This window comes from Manis pentadactyla, chromosome 8 (assembly GCF_030020395.1).
Source record: "Manis pentadactyla isolate mManPen7 chromosome 8, mManPen7.hap1, whole genome shotgun sequence".
NCBI classification, from domain to species: domain Eukaryota; kingdom Metazoa; phylum Chordata; class Mammalia; order Pholidota; family Manidae; genus Manis; species Manis pentadactyla.
The window spans coordinates 90,596,489-90,611,317 of NC_080026.1; the positions used below are offsets into that span (position 1 = coordinate 90,596,489).

The 14,829-nt window shown below is 35.5% G+C and overlaps 1 protein-coding gene across 2 annotated transcripts in view; it reads left to right on the forward strand.

Moving 5' to 3' along the window:
- Nucleotides 1–14,829, forward strand: part of DDX50 (DExD-box helicase 50) — a 41,344-nt gene that overhangs the window by 12,509 nt on the left and 14,006 nt on the right. The window contains exons 5-8 of one of the 2 annotated variants that reach the window (XM_036923989.2): nucleotides 6,693–6,810; nucleotides 6,926–7,111; nucleotides 7,562–7,707; nucleotides 10,905–11,054. In XM_036923989.2, the coding sequence (XP_036779884.2) occupies nucleotides 6,693–6,810; nucleotides 6,926–7,111; nucleotides 7,562–7,707; nucleotides 10,905–11,054 (600 nt within the window). The remainder of the gene's footprint in view (nucleotides 1–6,692; nucleotides 6,811–6,925; nucleotides 7,112–7,561; nucleotides 7,708–10,904; nucleotides 11,055–14,829) is intronic. The other variant, XM_036923990.2, reaches the window with a different exon arrangement.

A 14,829-nucleotide genomic window follows, 5' to 3' on the forward strand; every position in this document is an offset into this window, starting at 1 on the left:
TCTCCTTTACTGGGTGCGTATATATTTATAATGGTTATATCGTCTTGTTGCGCCGACCCCTTTATCATGTAATGTACTTCTTTATCTCTTGTTACTTTCTTTGTTTTGAAGTCTATTTTGTCTGATACTAGTACTGCAACACCTTTTTTTCTCCCTGTTGTTTTCATGAAATATCTTTTTCCATCCCTTGACTTTTAGTGTATGTATGTCTTTGGGTTTGAGGTGAGTCTCTTGTAAGCAGCATATAGATAAGTCTTGCTTTTTTTATCCATTCTATTACTCTGTGTCTTTTGATTGGTGCATTCAGTCCATTTACATTTAGGGTGATTATTGGAAGGTATGTACTTAATGCCATTGCAGACTTTAGATTCGTGGTTACCAAAGTTCAAGGTTAGCTTCTTTCTATCTAACTGATAACTTAACTTGCTTATTGAGCTATTATAAACACAGTCTGATGATTCTTTATTTCTCTTCCTTCTTATTCCTCCCCCCCTCCATTCTTTGTATGTTAGGTGTTTTATTCTGTGCTCTTTTGTATTTCCTTTGACTGCTTTTGTGAGTAGTTGATTTTATTTTTTGCCTTTAGTTAGTATTTGGTTGGTCTGCTTTCTTTGCTGTGATTTCATTTTCTCTAGTGACCTCTATTTAGCCTTAGGAGTGCTTCCATCTAGAGCAGTTCCTCTAAAATACCCTGTGGAGGTGGTTTGTGGGAGGCAAATTTGTTTAACTTTTACTTGTCTGGGAATTGTTTAATCCCCCCTTCATATTTAAATGATAATCGTGCTGGATACAGTTTCTTTGGTTCAAGGCCCTTCTGTTTCATTACATTAAGTATATCATGCCATTCTCTTCTGGCCTGTAAGGTTTCTGTTGAGAAGTCTGATGATAGCCTGATGGGTTTTCCTTTGTAGGTGACCTTTTTTCTCTCTCTGGCTGCCTTTAATACTCTGTCCTTGTCCTTGATCTTTGCCATTTTAATTATTATATGTCTTGGTGTTGTCCTCCTTGGGTCCCTTGTGTTGGGAGTTCTGTGAGCTTCCATGGTCTGAGATACTGTTTCCTTCCCCAGTTTGGGGAAGTTTTCAGCAGTTATTTCTTCAAATACACTTTCTATCCCTTTCTCTCTCTTCTTCTTCTTCTGGTACCCCTATAATGCGACTAGTGTTCCATTTGGATTGGTCACACAGTTCTCTTAATATTCTTTCATTCCTGGAGATCCTTTTATCTCTCTCTGCCTCAGCTTCTCTGTGTTCCTGTTCTCTGAGTTCTATTCCATTAACGGTCTCTTGCACCTCATCCAGTCTGCTCTTAAGTCCTTCCAGAGACTGTTTCATTTCTGTAATCTCCTTGCAGACTTCATCACTTAGCTCTTGCATATTTCTCTGAATAACCATTAGCATGGTTATGACCTCTATTTTGAATTCTTTTTCAGGGAGATTGGTTAGGTCTATCTCCCAAATTCCCTCTCAGGGGAGGATGTCTGTGTTAGTCTGGTCTGGATCAAATTCTTCTGCCTTTTCATGGTGTAGAGGTTGTCGTCGGCAGTTGGCGCGTGTGTGTCAGCTGGGAGAACAAAGTCCCTTCCTGCTTGGTTGTTGCCTTCCTTTTCTGTGAGAAAGGCGACCCCTAGTTATTGTGCTGGGCAGCTGTGCGCCAACGGGGCCTCTGAGTTTGGCCCAGGTGGCTGCGGGGGAGGCTCTGGGCGGTTGCTGTGGGCACGGCCGCTCTCAGGCTGCTCCCCAGCTATGACGGGGCCTCGCTGTAGGGGGAATGGATGGGAGGCTGTTTATCGCTGTGAGGGGCCTCAGAGCTGCGCTGCCTCCCAGAGGGTTAGGGCACCCGGAGCTCCACGGGATTCCAAGCTGCTCAGCTGAGTGTGCCGGGACACTTCCATCCAGCTGTGAGGCCCCTGTCCCTTTAAGACTTTCAAAAAGCACTTGTTTCTCTTTTGTCCCAGGGGTGCCGACTGCGGGGACCCACTTGCAGGTTTTATTGTTCTGTTTTCCAAATATCCAGCACACCACGCACTGTGTGTCTGCACTCTCGTGCAAATGGCTAGGGCTTGGTATTTAGCAGTCCTGGGCTCCCTCTCCCTCCTGCTCTGACTCCTTTCCTACCACTGGAGAGGTGGGGTGGCGGGCGTGCTCGGGTCCCACCGGGCCGCGGCTTGTATCTTATCCCCTTTGTGAGGCGCTGGGTTCTCGCAGATGTAGATGTAGCCTGGCTGTTGTATTGTATCTTCTGGTCTCTCGTTTAGGAATAGTTGTATTTGTTGTATTTTCAAAATTATATATGGTTTTGGGAAGAGATTTCTGCTGCCCTGCTCACACCGCCACCTTGACTCCTCCTCCTCTCTGCCCATTTTTTAATCAGGTTGTTGGTTTTTTTGGTGAGGCATATGAGTTCTTTATATATTTTGGACATTAACCCCTTATCAGATAAATCATTTATGAATATATTCTCCCATACTGTAGGTTGCCTTTTTGTTCTGTTGGTTGGTGTCCTTTGCTGTACATAAGGTTTTTACTTTGTATAGTCCCACTTGTTCATTTTTTTTTTTTCCCTTGCCTGAGGAGATGTGTCGAAGGAAAAATTGTTCAAGAGATTTTTGCCTTCTATGCGTTTCATTGTTTCATGTCTTACATTTAGGTCTTTGATCCATTTCAACTTAACTTTTGTGTATGGAGTTAGACACAAAATGTAGTTTCATTCTCTTGCATATAGCTATCTAGTTTCCCCAACACCAGTTACTGAAGGGATTGTCGTCTTCCCATTGTATATTCATGCCTCCTTTATCAAATATTAATGGACCATATATGTGTGGGTTTATATCTGGACTCTCTGTTCTCTTCTTTTGATCCTGTTTTTATGCCAGGACCATAATTTTTTTTTTTTGCTATCATTAATCTACAATTACACGAGGAACATTATGTTTACTAGAGTCCTCCCTTCACCAAGTCTCCTCCAAAAACCCTATTACAGTCACCGTCCATCAGACTGAGATGCTGTAGAATCACTACTTGTCTTCTCTGTGTTGCACAGCCCTCCATGTGCCCCCCCCCACATTATACATGCTAATTGTAATGTCCCCTTTATTTTTCACCCCCTTATCCCTTCGTTCTCATCCATCCTCCCCAGTCCCTTTCCCTTTGGTAACTGTTAGTCCATTCTTGGGTTCTGTGAATCTGCTGCTGTTTTGTTCCTTCAGTTTTTTCTTTGTTCTTATACTCCACAGAGGAGTGAAATCATTTGGTACTTGTCTTTCTCCACCTGACATATTTCACTGAGCATAATACCCTCCAGCTCCATCCATGTTGTTGCAAATGGTAGGATTTGTTTTCTTTATACGGCTGAATAATATTCCATTGTGTATATGTATCACATCTTCTTTATCCATTCATCTACTGATGGACACTTAGGTTGCTTCCATTTCTTGGCTATTGTAAATAGTGCTGCGATAAACATAGGGGTGCATATGTCTTTTTCAAATTGGGCTTCTGCATTCTTAGGGTTAATTCCTAGGAGTGGAATTCCTGGGTCAAATGGTATTTCTATTTTTAGTTTTTTTAGGAACCTCCATACTGCTTTCCATAATGGTTGAACTAATTTACATTCCCACCAGCAGTGTAGGAGGGTTCCCCTTTCTCCACATCCTTGCCAACATTTGTTGTTTGTCTTTTGGATGGTGGCCATCCTAAGTGGTGTGAGGTGATATCTCATTGTGGTTTTAATTTGCATTTCTCTAATGATTAGCGATGTGGAGCATCTTTTCATGTGTCTGTTGGCCATCTGAATTTCTTCTTTGGAGAACTGTCTGTTCAGCTCCTCTGCCCATTTTTTAATTGGATTACTGGCTTTTTGTTTGTTGAGGCACATGAGCTCATTATATATTTTGGGTATCAACCCCTTATGGGATATGTCATTTACAAATACATTCTCCCATACTGTAGGATACCTTCTTGTTCTAGTGATGGTGTGCTTTTCTGTACAGAAGCTTTTTAGTTTGATATAGTCCCACTTGTTCATTTTCGCTTTTGTTTGCCTTGCCCGGGGAGATACGTTCATGAAGAAGTTGCTCATGTTTATATTCAGAAGAGTGTTGCCTATGTTTTTTCCTAAGAGTTTTTTATGGTTTCATGACTTACATTCAGGACTTTGATCCATTTTGAGTTTACTTTTGTGTATGGGGTTAGACAATAATCTAGTTTCATTCTCTTACATGTAGCTGTCCAGTTTTGCCAACACCAACTGTTGAAGAGGGTGTCATTTCCCCATTGTATATCCATGCCTTCTTTATCGTATATTAATTGACTATATATGCTTGGGTTAATATCTGGACTCTTATTCTGTTGCACTTGTCTATGGGTCTGTTCTTGTGCCAGTACCAAATTGTCTTGATTACTGTGGCTTTATAGTAGAGCTTGAAGTTGGGAAGCAAGATCCCCCCTGCTTTATTCTTCCTTCTCAGGACTGCTTTGGCTATTCGGGGTCTTTTGTGGTTCCATATGAATTTTAGAACTATTTGTTTCAGTTTGTTGAAGAATGCTGTCGGTGTTTTGATAGGGATTGCATTGAATCTCTAGATTGCTTTAGGCAGGATGGCCATTTTGAGAATATTAGTTCTTCCTAGCCAAGAGCATGCGATGCATTTCCATTTATTAGTGTCTTCTTTAATTTCTGTTAAGAGTATCTTGTAGTTTTCAGGGTATAGGTCTTTCTCTTCCTCTTTAATTTCTCTTAAGAGTGTCTTGTAGTTTTCAGGGTATAGGTCTTTCCTTAGGTTTATTCCTAGGTATTTTATTTCCTGATTTCTCTTTCTACTAGTTTTTTGTTAGTATATAGGAAGGCAACAGATTTCTGTGTATTAATTTTGTGTCCTACAACTTTGCTGAATTCAGTTATTAATGGTTTTTTGGTGGAGTCTTTAGAGTTTTCTATGTATATCATGTCCTCTGCAAATTGTGACACTTTAACTTCTTTCTTCTACTGTAGATGCCTTTTATGTCTTTGTTTTGTCTGATTTCCCTGGCTAGAACCTTCAGTACTAGGCTGAGTAGAGTGGTGAGAGTGGACATCCTTTTCTTGTTCCGTATGTAAGAGGAAAAGCTTTCAGCTTTTTGCCATTCTGTATGATGTTATCTGTGTGTTAGTTGTATGTGGCCTTTGTTATATTGAGGTACAGTATCCTCTATTCCCATTTTGTTGAGAGTTTTTATCTTGAATGGATGTTGAATTTTGTCAAGTGCTTTTTTAACATCTGTTGAGGTGATAATGTGGTTTTAATCCTTTCTGTTAATGTACATGATGTTGATTAATTTATAAGTATATACCATCGTGGCATCCCTGGAATAAATCCACTTGGTCATATTGGATGAACCTTTTGATGTATTTTTTTAATTCAGTTTGCTGATATTTTGTTGAGGATTTTTGCATCTGTTCATCAGGGATATTGTTCTGTAATTTTCTTTTTGTGTAGTGTCTTTGTCTGGTTTTGGTATTAGAGTGATGCTGTCCTCACAGAGTGAGTTTGGAAGTACTTCTTCCTCTTCTACTTTTTGGAGTATTTTAAGAAGTGTGGATATTAGGTCTTCTCTAAACATTTTGTAGAATCAGCTGTGAAGCTGTCTGGTCCTTGAGTTTTGTTTATTGGGAGTGTTTTGATTATAGTGGTTGACTTTTTAAAAAGGATTATAGAGATGATATTGCTAGTCCCTATATTACTGGAGTACTGGAGATCTGTCAATTTTTAAATAACTAAAGAACAGAGAAAAGACCTAGCAAAATTTTTGCCTAAAATTTGACTTTTTTAGAACCTGTGTTCACTTTAAAGTTCATAAAAGTAAAGAAGAAACTCACCATAATTTGTGCAGATATGTGACTAAAAATAATTTGTTCTTTGAGACTCCTAAATAGTATTACAGTATGAAAGTGAATTCACATATATGAATATAATCAAGTCATAATTGTCTTGGATCCGATTGACCAGCAGGACAGATATTTTGTTGAGGGTTCTGTTTCGTAGGTGAAATTAGGAAAGACTGTAAGAAATAGAAGTAAAACACAGTCTCAATACAGTCTTTTATGCTAGAAGGACATTACTGTGATTCCATCTGCACCACTTCTAGCTATTTAATCTTGGGAAGACTCAGGTTCCTCATCTGTAAAATTGGAATAATAGTGCTACTTAACAGGGTTTTTGTGAGGATCATATTAGTTAGTTCATGTAAAGCACTGATGCCTGGAATGTGGTTAAGTATTCATTCATTTAACAAATATTTTTTGAGTATCTGTTCTGTGCCAAGCACTGTTGATGTGCAAAGAATACAGTAACTCAAACTGACATAAATCCCTACCTGGAGCTTAAATTTTAGTGTGTGAGACAGACAATAAGCAAAAAGTATAGCTATTTAATACAGCATAAGTGCTCAGGAGAAACAGTTAAGCAGTGGTGGGAGGGTATGAAAAGAGGGTGAGGAACTTCACTGAGAAAATGATTTTTGAAAGGATATCTACAGGAAGTAAGGATGATATAATAAATATAAGCTGCTGTTCTTGTTCTGCTCTGTCTTTAAGTACTATAACTTCAGTGTTGAGATTCCTAGTTTTAAATGCACCTTTAAAAAAAGTCTTCTCAGTTTGAATTTAGATATCTTTAGAGAAATATCTTTTTGTTTTTTAACCCTCTTGGTCAGGTACTTGTTTTGGCTCCTACAAGGGAACTGGCAAACCAAGTAGCCAAAGACTTCAAAGATATAACTAGGAAACTCAGCGTGGCGTGTTTTTATGGTGGAACATCTTATCAAAGCCAAAGTGAGTAAATATGTGTGATAGTGCAGAGATCTATTTGCTACTGAAATCTAAAGAAATGATGTGAAAATATATATTTGATTATTTACGTATTACTGATATTTCTCTCCTTTCACAGTCAGTCATATTCGAAATGGCATTGACATCTTGGTTGGGACACCTGGTCGTATCAAAGACCATCTGCAGAGCGGCCGATTAGATCTTTCTAAACTGCGCCACGTTGTGCTTGATGAAGTGGATCAAATGTTAGATTTAGGTTTTGCTGAACAAGTTGAAGATATTATCCATAAATCCTACAAAACTGGTATATCCTAGTTCAAAATGAGCACATTAGCAATTATTCCCTTATCTAAAAACTTATGAATTCTTTAATAATTTTTATTATTATTTTGTCCCCAGAGTTATAACAAAACTGAAGCTATTTGGCATCTGGTTTTTTCCTGAACAGGAAAGTGCAATAGTGTACTTTAACTGTTTTCTTAGCATTCTGTGCTTTCTTTCTTTTTTTTTTTTATAGTCAGTAGTTATTTTACTGATTTCTTTGCTAATTGTTCCTTCTTAAATTATCACCTGCCTTCTGGGTTCAGTTTTCTTCATATTTCTCCATAGTTGTGAAAGTTGAAAGTTTTAGTAATTAAGTTTGTATGTTCAAAATTAACCCCAAGTTTTGAATTTTTCATTATTTCTTTGAAGTTTGGAGGGATTTTTAATATGGATATTAAGAAAGCATTTGAATTCTTTTTGTTTATTTAAGATTCTGAAGACAATCCTCAGACTTTACTTTTTTCTGCAACTTGCCCACAGTGGGTATACAAAGTTGCAAAAAAATACATGAAATCCAGATATGAACAGGTTGACCTTGTTGGAAAAATGACTCAAAAGGCTGCAACTACTGTGGAAGTAAGTAGCTTTCCAGCATGATAGATGTTAGCTTTTAGTTGGTATTTTGAAATTTGTTAAAGCTGAACTTAAATTTTGGGTGCCAATTCAGACCAAACCTCTCTTTTTTGCTCTTAGTTAGTAAGATACTTAGTATTTGTATGATTTGAGACTGAGGAGCAAAATAGGATAAGTAGTGGAGGTCAAGTATGGGAACAGGCAAGTTCTAATAGGAAATACACAAAGCAGCTATAGTGATAGATTTAAAGTACGTAGAATGTGAGAAAGGAGGTGATGCATATCAATTTGAAAAGAATAGTGCTGGAATAATTTAGTAAGCTTAGGTGAGAAAAAGATCCTCATCTTATACTTCATGCCAAAAAAATTTCCAAAAGATTTAAAACAAATTAAGCATAAAATCATAAAGCAGATATAGATAAATAATTACTTGATTTCAGGAAAAGGAGGCTTTTCTAAACATAAAGTCAGTAGATGATACCATAAACGAAAAGGTTGATAATTTCAACTCCATGAAAATTTAAACCAATAGTATGTTATTAAAAAAAGAATTAAAGGTAATACTTGCATTATTATGATAGGTTTGTACCATATGTGTCACTTTTCCATTTAATAGTTGTACATACATGTATGTAGATAAAAATACACTAAATGAACAATAGTATAATCTGTAAATTCAATGTAATGATTAAAAAGAATGAATTGCGTGATAAAAAACAAATTTCAAAATACATACTTTTTAAAAAACTGCATATATAATGCTTTTCAAAAAAATGCACATATAATGCCAAATGTATTCCTTATGTATTTATGTAAATGTACAAAGGTTGGTTGGAAGGATAAACATCAAACTAATAACAATGATTACCCCTGGGAAAGAGGACTTTCGTACTATGGGATGGTCAAAAGAGGCTTTGTATATTTTTGTAATGGCTGAAAATTTTACAATAAGAATATAATTTAAAACTGTATCAGTGAAAAAAAGTTTTTTCATGTATTTGGAAACATGAAAATCATTCTATAAGGGATCTTATCAGCAAGCTTTAATGACCATCTTTTCTATACCCCATAAAATCTTCATCCGTGCATTTGAAGCAACCTAGTCATCATTTCATCTTCATGTAATTGTATATATTTTTAAAAGGATAAGGGCTCTTTAAATAAAAACAAACAGCCACAAAATTGTCACAGTAGGAAAAAAACAATAAATCTCTAATATTATTAAATATCTAATGTCCACATTACCCTAGTTGTCTTTTTTTTTTTTTATAGTATGGACCTAGATCCAAATAAGATCCTTACATTACCATTGGTTTGTATGTGTCTTAAATCTTTTATAATCTACAGGTTCCTTTGTCCCTTTTTATCCTTGCAATATTTTTTTTTTAGGATTACTTTTTTTTTTGTATCATTAATCTACAATTACATGAGCAACATTGTTTACTTGATTCCCCCATCATCACGTTCCCCCCACATACCCTATTACAGTTACTGTCCATCAGTGTGGTAAGGTGCTATAGTATCACTACTTGTCTTCTCTGTTGTATAGCCCTCCCCATGTCCCCCCCAACATTATGTCTGCTAATAGTATTGCCCCTTTTTTTCCCCTTATCCCTCCCTTCCCACCCATCTTCCCCAGTCCCTTTCCCTTTGGTAACTGTCCATTCTTGGGTTCTGTGAGTCTGCTGCTGTTTTATTCTTTCAGCTTTTTTCTTTGTTCTTATACTCCACAGATGAGTGAAATCATTCCTTGCAATTTTTTATTGAAAAGAACTGATCATTTGTCTTAGGAGTTTCCCACAGTCTCAGATTTGCTGATTTGTGATCCAGTGGTGTTATTTGACATGTTCCCTCTGCCTTCATTTTCCTGTGAGGTGATGGTTAGATTGTGAGGCTTGATCAGATTCAGCTTCTCTTTTTCTTAAGAACTGGAGAAGCAGCACTGTCATAGGTGGTGCAAAGGATTCTTGGTTTTTTTTCTTTGTGCTTTTTTCTGTTTTCAAGGTGTTCCATAATTCATATGTTACATTTTTAAAAGTTCTGCTCAGATAATGTTAAAATGCACAGATTTAAAATGTTGTTTGTTTTTTTCCCAACATTTTATCATGAAAATTTTTAAACACAACAAAAAGAAAGAATTTTACAGTGAACCACATATACCCATCTGCTAGATTCTACCATTAATCTTTTACTGTATTTGCTTCATCACATATATACCCATCCCTATATCTGTCTTATTTTTTTGTTCAATTGCAGAAATCAATAAATTTCCACATAAATATTTTAGTATGCATATCATTAGCTGCAGCTCAATATTTAGATTTTTTTTACTGAGGTAAAATTGACATAACAAATTAACCTTATGAAGTATACAATTCATTGTCAGTACATTCACGGTGTTGTACAGCCACCACTTCTATCTACTTCCAGAATTCACACTCCCAAAGGAAATCCTATAAACATTAAGTAGTTACTGTTCATTCCTCTTCTTCCCAGCCCCTGGCAACCACCAGTCTGCTTTTTGACTCTGGATTTTCCTTTCGTGGATATTTCATATAAATAGAATCATACAATATGTAACTTTTGTGTTGGGCTTCTTTTTACTTAGCATAATGTGTTTGAGGTTCATCCATATAATAATTAAAAATTTAAAAGAAGATTTGTATACAAAAAAGTTTAAGTGTACATTTGTTTAGTTTTGAATAATTCATGCATGTGTGTGACCCAAACTCCTATCAAAATATAGAATATCCCATTATCCCAGAAAGTTCCCTCATAGCCTCCCATCCAGAGGCAACTATTGTTCTGATTTTTTTTCCACTGTAGATTAGTTTTGCCCATTCTAGAACTTCATGTGTAATCACACTATGTATATACTCTTTTGTTTTGTAAGGCTTCATTTACTCAGCATATGTTTTGACACTCATCCATATTGTTGAATGTATCAGTAGTCAGTTCCTTTCTCTTTTTTTGGTGTTGATTCCTTTTAATTACTGAATAGTATTCCATTGTATAAATATATTACAATTTGTTTATCCTTAAACCTATTGGTGGCCATCTGTATACTGTTTTGGAGAGAATTATTGTCTTACTGTCTCCCAGGAAGGCTAATTCTTGAACAGATAGGAAAAAAAAGTACAAGAGAAAGCTTTTTCACTGATTTTAATGAAACAGATATTTGGCATTTTCTTCCCACAAAGCATTTGGCCATCCAGTGCCATTGGTCTCAGAGGCCAGCAGTCATTGGAGATGTCCTTCAAGTCTACAGTGGGTCTGAAGGGAGGGCTATTATTTTCTGTGAGACCAAAAAGAATGTAACTGAAATGGCCATGAATCCACACATAAAACAGGTAAGTCTGTTCTCATGCTTTCTCTATTTGAGATTATAGGGATAACTCACTGACTGAACTGTCCTTTGTGGACCAACTTTGATAACAATTCTTAGAATTGAGTCTAATTCAGAAGGAAGTTGTAGCCAGCCTCTCATAATGTGTTAAGTCAGGAGAGAATTCTATCCATTTTCATCCAAAGGTTTTTCAAAACTTTGCAGTTCTGATCTTGAAAATAAAAAGGTTGAAACAAAATGAGTTTCTGTGGGTAATATTTTAGAGTTGTGTTACAAAATGAATCAAATATTTATTGAGCAAATGGGTCAGAATACTAAGTCCACATGTCTTTTTTTCTTGTAACTTTTTAATAGTAGAAATTTTTTCAAACATACATAAAAGTTGACGATGTGATGAGTCCCTGTGTATTTATTCTCCAGCTGCAACAATTATTTCATCCAGATGCCTATTCACTGCCTGTTCCTGAATTATTTTGATGCAAACTCATATTATTTCCATAAATATTTGGGTATGTGTCTCTAAAAAAAAGGGTTATTTCTTATAAACCCACACTACTATGATCACATCTAAAAATTAATTTTAAGTAGTAATGAATATCTTCAAATACCAATTAATAAATCAGTATCAAATATCAATTGATGCAAATTGTATCAAATATCAATCATGTATTCAGATTCTCAGTTGCCACTTAAATACTTAAATGCTTTGTTTTTTCTTTTGTGGTTATTCTAGAATCTGAATCCAAAAGTGATTTTACATTGTGTGATTTCATTAAATCTCTTTAAATTATGGATTCCTTCTTCAACTATTTTTTTCTTGGAGATTTTTAAATTGTTGTTTAAGAAACCAAGTTTCCATAATCTAGATTATTTCTTCCCTGTGGCATCATTTAGCATGTTCCTCTGTCTTCTGTATTTCCTGAAAATTCAGATTTGTTTATTTAGTATAAAACTATTTCATAGATGGTGGGCTTCCATCAGGAAGTATGTATTATCTAGTTCTTTGTCTTTCTGTAATGTTAATACCCATTGATAATAATGCCATCCATCCTTATGTCACTGTTTCTCCAGTCATTTTTTGTTGTCTGTGACTTGTTATCTAGTAGATTCCTGATGAAGGGTTCATGGAAACAGTATTACCTGTTGATGATAGCTTATTTGTTTTTTGCTTTTTTAAATGGAGGTACATACAGTAAAATGCACAAATCTTAATGTATAGCGTGGTGAATTCTGACATGTATATACATTCATGTAACCATGATAATAGTTTGTAAATTTATATCTGAAAATTATCTTGACTAGATATAAAAATCTTGGTTCACATTTTTTTTCCTTCAACATCTTAAATATATTTTTCCACTGTTTTTGGAATAAAACATTCTATAAAACATCTGATGCCAGCCTGATTTTTTTTCCATGTAAGTGATTTGGATGCATTACCTGAATGCAAAAGACTTTTTCTTTTGCTTTAAAATCAGTAGTTTTACTAGAATATATTTTGGTGGTGTTCTTGCTGACCTTTTCTGAGTACACAGTGTATGCTTTCAATTTGTAGGTTTAAATACATATTTTATAGTTTCAGCAAAATTTTCTTCAATTACAATATTTTGGTGTTTGGTTTATCTGATTCCTTTATTTTTTTTTCTTTAGCATCTCATTATATATATATATATATATATAATATATATATAGGCTCCTTTTTCCATTCTCCTTTGTCGCTTTATCTCAAATCCTCTTCATTTTCTTTATTTCAATTTTCTGTTTCCCGTTTTTAAGGCATTAACTATTGTGGCAGTCTTGTGTTCCTTCCAGTATAGTCTTTATTTGTAAAGTTTATTTTTTTATTTCTACTTCTTACTTGAGTCACTTCACCTCATTTTTTAGTTTTTCTCCTCCTGATTTTTCTTGCTTTTTGATACATTGTTTAAAAAATTTCTTTTAGCTCATTCAGAAATATAATGCTATACTTTTGTGGGGGCATACCTTTCTAGAGCTTTTTCGTTATTTGTGGATATTATTCTGCTTATTTTTTCCCCTTCTAATTACTTTCTATAAGAAATAACTGTGGTCTTTTCTGTTGCTCATTTTTAGATGAAATTAATCTTTCTGAACTTCAGATGGGGAGGCATGAGTCAGAATAGTTTTCTAGCTTCACAGCTCTAGAGCTGCTGCTTCTGTTATTTTTGTTAGTGTTTAAGAATTTGGACTGTAAATTATAACTCAGTAAAGCTATTAAAGAAAAAGGTCTCATACTTTCTGAGCTCTGTCTGTCCTTCCCCTTACTTTTATCTGGATCTTTTATTTTCTTCTGTGATCTCTGGCATCCTCAGTTTGGATTCTAGGTCCAACAGTTTCTCCTCATGTGGCTTCATCCTGGCAAGGAGCATTGGTTTGTTATTTTTGAAAATTCTTACAGGGTCCAGGCTGCTCCAGCCTCTTTCATACTTTACCTCCAGCTCCTCACAATCACCTTGAGTGTGCAAAAACTCTCCCAGTTTCAGCTGCTGTTCTCAAATTGGCCCATTATGCTTTCTGGGGAGTATCTGTTGTTAGGACCAGCAGATTCCCCCCATACCTACAGATCTTCATTCTACCTGCTCATGTTTTAGAAATCGTGAAAATACCTTGTCTCACTTAGTTTTGTTGTAGATGTTGTCTGTGGAATTTTAGTTTTATCTTAGTTGCTCTGTTTTTTTTATGTGGAACTGAAAGACTATGCTGTCACCATCTTCCCCAGTGCCTTTTCAATTAATTGTACAGCTTTAGTTTTCTGTATGGTATAAACAGATACTAAATAGTCAAAGAGTGTTGGAGGGTAGTTGATTTACTTTTGCTCAGCAGTGTCTCCTTTGCTGTCATTGCTTTAGAACACTCATCAGCAGTTGTCTTGTAGAAGCTTTTGCTTTATCTTGTAGGGAGGAATTGCCTTGCTGCAAAGGCTGGGTGAGAATTCTCCTCTTACTGGACAATTATCAGTTTCTATGGTTGAGAATAATGGAAATTCTCCTCTGCTGGTTTGCTACTTAGGTAAAAAGTAGTAGTAGCATATCATCATTATGGGGATATGGGATTTTATAGACTAACAAGGGAACTTTAATGGTTTGTTTATTTTTATTTTCAAATATTAGTATTTCTTTTTTTTTTTTTTTTTTTGTAGATAATTATTTTTTATTGAAGGGTAGTTGACACACAGTATTACATTACATTAGTTTCAGGTGTACAACACAGTGATTCAACATTTATATACATGATAATTCTAGGTACCAGCTATCACCATACCAAGCTGTTACAATATTTTGACTATATTCCTTATGCTATACATTACATCCCGGTTACTTATTTATTTTACAATTGGAAGTGTGTACTTTTTTTTTCTTTTCTGTTTGTGAGGGCATCTCTCATATTTATTGATCAAATGGTTGTTAACAAAAATAAAATTCTGTATAGGGGAGTCAATGCTCAATGCACAATCATTACTCCACCCCAAGCCTAATTTTTGTCAGTCTCCAATCTTCTGAAGCATAACAAACAAGTTCTTACATGGAGAACAAATTCTTACATAGTGAATAAGTTACATGGTGAACAGTACACGGGCAGTCATCACAGAAACTTTCGGTTTTGCTCATGCATTCTGAACTCTAAACAGTCAGTTCAAATATGAATACTCATTTGATTTTTATACTTGATTTATATGTGGATACCACATTTCTCCCTTTATTATTATTATTTTTAATAAAATGCTGAAGTGGTAGGTAGATACAAGATAAAGGTAGAAAACA